Genomic DNA, 9,783 nt, shown 5'->3' on the forward strand with positions numbered 1-9,783 from the left:
CAAGTCTTCTGGTAAAAATTCAATATAGAAGAACAGGGCTTTATATTTTTGAAATGCTTGTAAAGGACTGATTACTTAGAAAAGAAAAAATTTGGGAACCAATTATTAAAACTAGACATGACTTGGACTAAACCAAACCAAGTTATGCCTAGATTCCAAATAAAGATCAAGAAGGGCTGTAACTTGGGCAAGTCACGCTTTCACATGATCCTGGGATGGGTCAGAGTTGGTCCTAACCTTGAGTATTTTTCGCACGAAGTGGTTGCCCTCAGACTTGTGTGCATGTAATTCTTTAAGATTGCAGCCCAAGCTTTCACCATCTGACCAAGCAATGGTCCCTAGACAAAGTAAAAAGATCCAGACTAAACCTGTTGGATTGAACCCAACAACTATATGTTGAGACTGCAACATCAGATATTGCCTCCATTGACATCTTTAAACTATAATTTTGGGAAGAATAAAACTTGCATGCTTTTTGGACTGATGTGAAAAACTATTTTGACGACGGATACTTTTTTTTTGCTTTTCTTTATGATTTATTTTGCAGGTTCCATTTGGATGGGCAGTAGTTGAGTTGCAGCTTGCTCCCTATCTATCTCATAACTGCAGGTAAGTTGCAATTTTTTTAAATGTACAACTTTGCTCTTTATATTTAAATGCTGTGGAAATGATGGTGAGGGATGCAGGATTTGGCATATCCCTTAACTGGATAGCAATATTAATTCTTTGGATTATATGGTCCTCTATCAAATGGTTGGCTGAAGTCAATGAAGGAATCTTTTGTATCTTTTTGTGATGTATTGTGCATTTGTGCTATATTAATTCATTATGCATGTGGTTGGATGGTTGAATATATCTAATTTTTTTTTTCCAGAACTTTTTCCACTACTCCTTGATGGGAGTTCTTATGGTTTTATCATCCTCTTTTAGAAAATTATTATTTTTTATTTTTTTTTCTATATTTTTGTTTGCTCATTGTAGCATGTGTTTCAAATGGGATGCATTAATCAAGTCTATGAACAATGTCATTTTTCTTCATTAAGTTATCTGTAGTCAAAGGGAGGGAGGGTTTGTCGTGAGTGGTTTATGATGCTCATATGGCATTGTGCTTTTGACTTGTCTATATGATGCGTTCTTTATTAATGCTGACAGAAGATGGCAGACCAGATGGTAACACTAATGTGTCGTTGGGATGGAAGGATTACAACTGGACAACAGGGCGCGGATTATGAAGGTGGTAGACTGAAAGGCATTCGTGTCAACTGCAGAACAACTCACTCAGTGTTGTTGTGTCGGATGTATGAGATCACAAAGTATGACAGGAGGCAGTTTATAATTAAGATGACGTGCAGGTACCCGATGTCTAAGGGATATATAGCTTATGAGATAGATGACAAAGATGCTACGGAAATTATGCTTGAATTGGGAAGACAGCAAAACGGCCATGGGGTAGAGTTGTACTTGGAAAAAGATCAAGTGCACATCAACAATGAACGAGATGATCATCAGGTCATTCAGAGTGGTCTGTTCACTCATATGCTTGTCCAAGGTAGTGAAAAAAAAAAAAATTCAATTTTCCATCATTTTGCAATTTTGATGACTAGGGCGCTCCATCACTTGCTTTACGTGTGTTTATCATTCTTCTGTTTTATGTGCTTTGTGCAGACACCAATACTCAATTGGTCGCCGAGTGTCCTGCTGACCCAGAGCAATTAGTCCCTGGGCCCATTGATACCAGTGTGCTCACACTGCAAGGAGATCATAGATCCCAGGCTATATGGGATGGTGAGGTTGGTATCTATCTCATTTTAGAAATGCTAAATTTACATGTGTTTAACTGATATGCAATGTGCCCTTTTTTAGGACATTGGGATATTGAAATGTACTCAGAGAATAGGGCGTTTAGCAGATTGGCCTTTGCATTCTGATCTTGTCAGGTATGTTACAAGAGCAGGACTCTATCACCTGTCTAGGGTTAATGGTATGAGGATGGATCGTCCATTGATCACTGCGTTAGTAGAGCGATGGCGCCGTGAGACCCACACGTTTCATCTTCCAGTGGGTGAGATGGCCATTACTCTACAAGATACAGCAGTTCTCCTTGGACTTCGTGTACATGGTGATCCAGTGACTGGTAGGACTGACTACACATGGGCAGAGCTCTGCAAGGACTTATTGGGGAGGAAGCCAGAGGCACAGTACTTGAGTGGATCATCACTAAAGATGACCTGGCTATATACACATTTTCATCAACTTCCAGAGGGCACTAGTCCCATGGTTCAGGAGCAGTATGCCCGGGCATACATGTTGTACTTGCTTGGGAGCACTATCTTTGTAGATAAGTCTGGAGATTCTGTCCAGTTGATTTATCTTCCCCTCCTCAGTGACTTTGATGCAGCTGGGAGACTGAGCTGGGGTAGTGCCGCATTAGCATTCTTGATGCGAGAGTTGTGTAGGGCTACTTCTCGGCGAATGTCTGAGATTGCTGGGTGTTTGACCCTATTGCAGGTATGTTCCACTCGGTATGACCATGTATATTTTCGTTTCAAGCTGTCTTACCATGGGTGTTTTCTAACACCTTTCCAATTTCAGTTATGGGCATGGGAGCGATTGCGTATTGGTTTCCCTAATAAACGCGAGCCTCAGACTCCTCCAGGAGGTGCTTCAACTACTGATATTGGTTCACTTGGTGCTTCAGAAATTGCAGTTCAGTCGCCAACAGATGTGGCAATGCAGTCGCAAACAGATGCATCGCTACTGGTAGCAGATGAGCAGTCAGCTGCACTTGCAGATCCATTAGGGTGCAGGTGAATTATATGTTTTTTCTTTGGGGTGGGGTACCTGAATTGTATTGCTTTCTTTGAGAGTAAGCATTATATTCTGAGAGTTACTTTATTCGTATCAACTTTTCACCCAGGTGGAATGTACCAATGTCACACACTGAGAGCCCAAAGACTGTTTTGCGTTACTACAGATCTCAACTTGACCACCTGATGGATGATCAGGTATAAATTAAGCTCTAGCTGTTTATCAGTTGTGTAAGTCATGACATTTATCTGAGTCTTGTAAATAACCAGTATAAATTATCCATATCCCATAAATGTAGGTTATTTGGCAACCATATGCCCCTGAGATTTTGGCAGCATTACCTGAAATATGTAGGAGTGATCAGGATGTGTGGCGGACAATAGCACCCCTCATTTGCTTTGACATTGTAGAGTGGCACTTACCTCAGAGAGTTCTACGTCAGTTTGGTCTACAGAACATGATTCCAGAGAATATGAATATTGACCAGGGACTCCATAGCATCACAAGACAGGGGAGGCCCACTATAGATTGGAAGGTACATCATGCTGAGTATATCACTCTATGGGAGAATCGCTTGTCAACCATTGCTGTGGGAACTCTTGAGAATGGTTCAGTGCACTGTAATGGTCAATATATGGAATGGTATCGTCGCATCACTCGTCGCTTTGTTGGTCATCCCAATGATACACCAGTTATGCGCTACCAACTTAGGGGACATGATCAACAAATATTGGTAATGAATGATACTTACCTTAAACCATTGTCATTTCATTTCAATCACTTCTCTGCATCTCGTAAATTAATTCGGTTTGAAATAGCAGGTTAGGTGCATGACTAATATGCATTCCCGTATCAGTGCGACCCTTGAAAATCTCAGTCCTACATGTACATGTGGTGCACACTCAACACTTGAGGAGCTTAGAGATATGATAGATGGTGCACTACAGCAGGTTCGTGAAGGACGTCAGATTGAGGCAGCCCCTTCAGTAGTAGCACCTGCCACTGGTCGGAAATATACCAGAAAGCGACACAAAGTTGAGAAGCAGAATAAATAACACCACTAGTAGCAGCTCATGTACTAGCTAGAGGTGCTTAACTTTAAGAATAGGCAACCTACACCAGCTCCTCAAATGCAAGCATGGTCACTAGCAGCTTCAGATGTTCCTGCCACATATATTGGGCATTTGAGCAGTTCTAACTCTGGTTGATGCTTCAGCAGCAGCCACCTCCAGCTGATCCAACTATGTTTGTAACTTGGATCACCCAGAAGAAGAGGAAGCTCGCAAATCACAATGAAGAAGTATATTGGCCAACAAGCAGATCAATTGGGTAAGGGAGCTTATGTATGATTGATAGTTGATGTAAGATTGAGAGCTTACACAGGATCTTATTGTGGTGAATTTGATTATGATGGGTTGGGTTTGGAACTTTATTCTGGGCATTAACCCAACCTTAGGGAACCCAACTCAATCTTCAGTCTTCAAACCAATTCATTGGACAGTGGTTTCTGTTGTGAATTTGGGGTCCCTGGTTCAGTATACCTACCATCACTGAGAAGAAAAAGGAGAGGAAAAGATGGAATCTCATACAATAAGTATCGATCTTAAGGGTCGCACTTCAAATCTTCCGTCTTCAAACCAATTCATGTGATTTCAGTTCAGTATCATCACTTTATTCCCAGTTAGTATAACAAATCATGAGTTTTCATTTAGATAATTTGGATCAAATGCTTGTCTAAGCTTTGGGGAAACCAAGGTGGGATCCTGTCATCAACCATTGATTCTCCAATAGCCTGTTCCAATTGGGTTATAAATTTGCAAACTCATTGTAGCTTTGTTGTTTATTTTGTAAATGTACTTTCAGAAATTATTTTTTTCTTCTGATTTTATTAAAGCTCCATACCACACTAGTTAGTTCACTTTTCATTAGGGATGTCAATGAAGCTGCTTTAGGTAGGTTGGTAGGTTTCACCAATATGGTACCCTATCCTCTTAAAAGAGTGCTTCACACGAATTGGACTTTTTTATGTTCTGCCCCTGAGACATGCTGCAAGTGGTTCACCAATCTTTCAGGGTAACTAACTAGGGTGGGTGGTACCAAGAGTTCTTTGAATATCATACCCAACCCTAACCCAACAAAGGTCATACCACACCAGTTTAAGAGGCACCATTGCGATAACTTCAATGTATAATATGAAAGGATAAATGTTTCATGTAGGGGAGTGTAGCGCCCACACCCCGACAACGAGGGGGGCCGAAATGACCGCCCCCTAAGAAACGCATGACGTCCTTATTGATGGCATCACACACACTCCCATTGGCCCCTGTGCACATGCACGAGCCATGCTCCTCCACAGGACCACAGAAAACACTTCCCCTGAAATGAAAATAAGAAGTGAAAGATCTTGTTTAGCATTGTACGGATAAAATATCTTCACCACCTACAACTCAACACGTGGATATATGAAATTGAAAACACTATCTAATCTATCTCTAATTCATCTTTCCCAATATAGAAACATACTATAAACCAGGCATCAAACATATAAATCATACTCATGGTAGGAAACTAAGGAACCCCACACCATGGTGACTGAAAGAGATCTACCATAACAAGAATCCAACTCCCCAATAAGGGAAAGAATCCTCACACAACTACAGAAATTAGAAGCTTTCCATAACCAGACTCTCTAAGCTTAACCCGTCTCCCAAAAGAAAACTATCATCTTGGAAAGAGGGCATATCCAAAAGGGATTCTCATCATCGCCTCGGACTACCAAACACTCCAATATAAATAAAGCCTCCCCAGGGAGCAGGGATGTTCAATTATCTCTATCGCTCTAAACTCTTGTGATCTTGCTTTGGTTTTCAATGTAGTTGACAGAAAGTTGATTTAGGTATTGGAGAGTTCTAGCCGGAGTCCGCTCCCGCCCTCTCATGGTGTTCTGTTATTTGAGTTTCATAAGTTCCTTAACTCGTGCAGCTCGTGTCAACCAGAAGACAGTTTTTTGCAGCAACAAGCACTAATTAAATTCACAGAGTGGTTTTATATGGTAGAGAATAGAGATACATGCATTCTTACTTGTACCATTTTCTGCAAAATGGAGGAGAGCATATATCAAGTAAATCTAATTGTATTCTAGAGAGAGAGAGAGAGAGAGAGAGAGAAGCCTATTTGGGAAACACCTGAGGAAGCTGGATCATTGTATCAGTAGTAGTAGTAGTAAGTGTCCCTTCTGAGATGTGACTTAATTTTGGATCTTTTGATCGACCCCTAACTATGCTCACCCATCCAAAATAATTTAATAAAGAAGAAAACAAATATAAATAAGGTTTAAAAACATATCTAGAATTGGACACAGAATTAACCTCCATTGATTTTAATTCAAATCGGATTAGAAATATGATTCTCAGAATAGGCTAAAATCTTAAAAAAATATAATCAGGAAGAAGAAACAAAGATTTCCAAAGAATTGTGACTTTAAGAAGTTCTTTTAATTCAAGGAGAAAGTCTTAGAGATGTTACTACAAGAAATAGGTTTTATTGATATTCTGCCTTTCTACTATTTTATTGGCTTAAAAAAAAAAAGAAGAAATAACCAAAAATTCCCATCCTACTATTTTAGTGATTAAAAAAAAGAACAAAATAACCAAAAATAAAAATTTAGTTTCATTAATAACCTATTCAAAAGAGGGGTTTGTAAATATAGTGAATTCCTATCCAGTTCTTTAAACCATGAATATAATCAATCTTCTACAGAAAAAAAAAGAATATAATCAATCTTATTCTAATTATACGGTCTTGGAATGCTGCGTAAGGCAGATTAAAATCCTCTCCAATTCCTTGATTGTCGAGTGCGGTGTAGTTCAGGGTTGGGAGGTTGACACCTGACAGGCGTGACATCAAATGGTCTGATGGTGATTGAGTCAGTTTTTTTTCTTCTCGAGCTCGACACTATTGGATATCATGTCTGTCAGGTGTCGAGCTCTTAGCCCCGAACTGCATCATACTGCACTTTTAGGGAATTGGAGAGATTTTTTTTCCGATTAAGGCCTGATCGAAACTGGTCAAGACTGATCGATTGACACAAGTCCATTTCCTTTGCGCCCACACACACGCACTTGCACACGTGAGAGATAATCAACGATCTCATTTTTACCATTTACAAGGGGAGGAGAGGTATTAATGAAAACAAAAAGGATAAGTGGTTACATTTCATATGTACGTTGACCTGCTTGTACGTGCAGATGATCCATTCTCGGTTGACGCTTCGACTTCAAAATCTAAATAGAAATAGAAACTTTACCGCATTCTGTGCGCGAGCGAGTGAGTGAGGGTTTTTCCTCGCTGCTCCATGAAGTAGAGCATGAAAAGACTGTTACTTTCACCCATCTATTCTCGACAATGTTTGAGCCACCAAACATTTGTTAGAAACCAATCTTCTGTGCCATCAGATCGCAATTTCTTCCTTAATCTTATCTGTAAATCCTCCTCCGTGGTCCAACTCAAGCAGATTCAAGCTCAGATCATCCTCAACGGTCTCCATAATGACCTAATAACCACAACAAAGCTCACTAATAGGCTCTCAGACTTTGGAGCCATTGACTATGCCCATCTTCTCTTCTCCACCATTTCACAACCCGACCTCTTCCTCTTCAATGTCCTTATCAGAGGATTCTCCAAGAATGGCTCACCCACGTCTGCCATTTCCCTCTACAAGTACCTCCTTTGGAGCACCACTCTCAAGCCCGACAACTTCACGTTTGCCTTCGCGATATCAGTGTCTTCACACCTTGATTCAAAGGAAATTGGGCTTCTACTTCATGCCCATTCAATCCTTTTTGGGTTTGAATTTGATGTGTTTGTCGGGTCTGCTGTTATGGATTTTTATTTTAAATTCTCTCAAATTCAGACAGCACAGAAAGTGTTTGATAGAATTCCCGAGCCAGATACAGTTTCTTGGAATACCATGATATCTGGGTTGGTGCAGAATGGTAGTTTTTCTGAATCGATACAACTGTTTGAGGATATGGTCCTGAGAGGAACCCAATTTGATTCGACCACATTTGCTGCTGTTCTTCCAGCAGCTGCTGAATTGAAAGAATTGAAAAAGGGAATGAAAATACAATGTTTGGCAATCAAGACAGGCTTCCATTCCCATGCTTATGTCCTCACAGGTTTGATTTCTTTGTATTCTAAATGCGGTATGGTCTCTGCCGCAAGATTTCTGTTTGCACAGTTTGGCTGTCCAGATTTGATCTCTTGGAATGCAATGATCTCTGGGTACTCCTGCAATGGTGAGACTAAATCTTCAGTGAGTCTCTTTAGGCAATTGTTAGTTTCTGGGGAGAAAGTTAATTCAAGTACAATCGTGGGTTTGATCCCTGTGTTTTTTCCCTTTAACCATCTTTGTCTCACGCATTCTATTCATGGTTTCTCTCTGAAGTGTGGTCTCAATTTAAATTCTTCAGTTTCTACTGCTCTGACTACTGTTTATAGTAGATTAAATGAAATGGAATCTGCAAGGCAGCTTTTCGATGAATCCCCAGACAAAAGCTTGGAATCTTGGAATTCCATGATCTCCGGTTACACTCAGAATGGGTTAACAGAAATGGCAATATCTCTTTTCCAGAAAATGCGGATGTCAGATGTCTGCCCAAATCCAGTCACGATTACAAGTATTCTTTCAGCTTGTGCTCAGCTTGGAGCTCTTTCTCTAGGAAAATGGGTCCATGAGTTAATACTTAGAGAAAATTTTGATTCCAATGTATATGTGTCAACAGCTCTAATTGACATGTATGCGAAATGTGGAAGAATCAAAGAGGCACGGGGGATATTCAATTATATGCCTGAAAAGAATATGGTATCTTGGAATGCAATGATTGCGGCTTATGGACTCCATGGGCATGGCAATGAAGCGCTAAGTCTCTTTTCTGAGATGTTAGATTCTGGGTTATCCCCAACTGGAGTTACATTTCTTTCGGTCTTGTATGCTTGCAGCCATGCTGGATTAGTAAGGGAGGGAGATGTGATCTTTCAGTCAATGACACTGGAGCATGGATTTCAGCCAGGACCTGAGCATTATGCCTGCATGGTTGACCTCCTTGGTCGAGCTGGGCAGGTGGACAGGGCCTTAGAGTTTATAAAGACTATGCCTGTTGAGCCAGGACCTGGTGTATGGGGTGCACTGCTTGGTGCTTGCATGAAACACAAGAATACAAGCCTAGCAACTATGGCTTCAGATAAGTTGTTAGAATTGGATCCTGAAAATGTCGGGTATTATGTTCTGCTCTCTAACATATACTCAGTGGACCGGAACTATTCTGAGGCTGCAACAATTCGTCAAGTAGCTAAGAAGAGAAAGTTGAGCAAGACACCTGGATGCACCCTGATTGAGACTGGTGACAACCTGCATGTCTTTACATCTGGTGACTGGTCCCATCCACAATCAAAAGCTATCTATGCCATGTTGGAGAAATTGAGCAGAAAGATGAGGGAGGTTGGATTTGAGGCTGAGACCGATGTAGCACTGTATGATGTTGAGGAGGAAGAGAAGGAGCAAATGGTGAAGGTTCATAGTGAGAAATTGGCCATTGCTTTTGGGCTCATTAGTACTGAGCCAGGAACAGAGATCAGGATTATCAAGAATCTTAGAGTTTGTTTAGATTGCCATAATGCGACTAAATTCATCTCCATGCTCACTGAGAGAGTGATTGTAGTTAGGGATGCTAACAGATTCCACCACTTCAAGGATGGGATATGTTCTTGTGGAGACTATTGGTGACCACCGTCAGTTGGGGCATCATAGGTTTATACTGGTTCATGAGGGTAATTTATCTACATTTTTCAAGGAGTAATACAAGAAGCTCCATTAGGTTCATTTATTTATATCATTTATAAGAACAACAGAAAAAGAAAAAAGATGATGATTCAAGAAGCTTGACTATATATCATAAGAATCATCTTGTTAAATAG

At 40.4% G+C, this 9,783-nt stretch overlaps 2 protein-coding genes across 5 annotated transcripts; both read left to right on the top strand.

The window, feature by feature from the left end:
* The first annotated feature begins 452 nt into the window (after window positions 1–452).
* On the top strand, window positions 453–4,237 carry LOC122643913 (serine/threonine-protein phosphatase 7 long form homolog). 4 transcript variants are annotated; one of them, XM_043837489.1, is made up of 9 exons: window positions 453–609; window positions 1,153–1,549; window positions 1,666–1,790; window positions 1,864–1,937; window positions 2,385–2,508; window positions 2,593–2,807; window positions 2,918–3,005; window positions 3,107–3,541; window positions 3,630–4,237. In XM_043837489.1, exons 2-9 carry the CDS (start codon window positions 1,156–1,158, stop codon window positions 3,861–3,863), a joined length of 1,689 nt encoding a protein of 562 aa, XP_043693424.1. In that variant the 5' UTR covers window positions 453–609; window positions 1,153–1,155; the 3' UTR covers window positions 3,864–4,237. The 4 variants fall into 4 exon arrangements, with proteins under 4 accessions (XP_043693424.1, XP_043693421.1, XP_043693422.1 ...); XM_043837486.1 differs by having other exon boundaries at window positions 1,864–2,508; XM_043837487.1 differs by having other exon boundaries at window positions 531–609; window positions 1,149–1,549; window positions 1,864–2,508.
* Window positions 4,238–7,128: 2,891 nt separating this feature from the next.
* On the top strand, window positions 7,129–9,688 carry LOC122641565 (pentatricopeptide repeat-containing protein At4g30700). The gene has a single exon (XM_043834841.1). The coding sequence runs from the start codon at window positions 7,175–7,177 to the stop codon at window positions 9,590–9,592; it is 2,418 nt and encodes an 805-aa protein (XP_043690776.1). The 5' UTR covers window positions 7,129–7,174; the 3' UTR covers window positions 9,593–9,688.
* The last annotated feature ends 95 nt before the right edge of the window (window positions 9,689–9,783 follow it).

Source organism: Telopea speciosissima, chromosome 10 (genome assembly GCF_018873765.1).
Source record: "Telopea speciosissima isolate NSW1024214 ecotype Mountain lineage chromosome 10, Tspe_v1, whole genome shotgun sequence".
Classification (NCBI taxonomy): Eukaryota; Viridiplantae; Streptophyta; class Magnoliopsida; order Proteales; family Proteaceae; genus Telopea; species Telopea speciosissima.

Bases quoted from the DNA above. Each gene is read 5' to 3' on its own strand.
- LOC122643913 (XM_043837486.1), top strand. From the start codon at position 1,156: ATGGCAGACCAGATGGTAACACTAATGTGTCGTTGGGATGGAAGGATT. The intron at 2,509-2,592 runs GTATGTTCCACT...TTCCAATTTCAG, and splicing joins GGTGTTTGACCCTATTGCAG to TTATGGGCATGGGAGCGATT. The intron at 3,006-3,106 runs GTATAAATTAAG...CCATAAATGTAG, and splicing joins ACCACCTGATGGATGATCAG to GTTATTTGGCAACCATATGC.
- LOC122641565 (XM_043834841.1), top strand. From the start codon at position 7,175: ATGAAAAGACTGTTACTTTCACCCATCTATTCTCGACAATGTTTGAGC.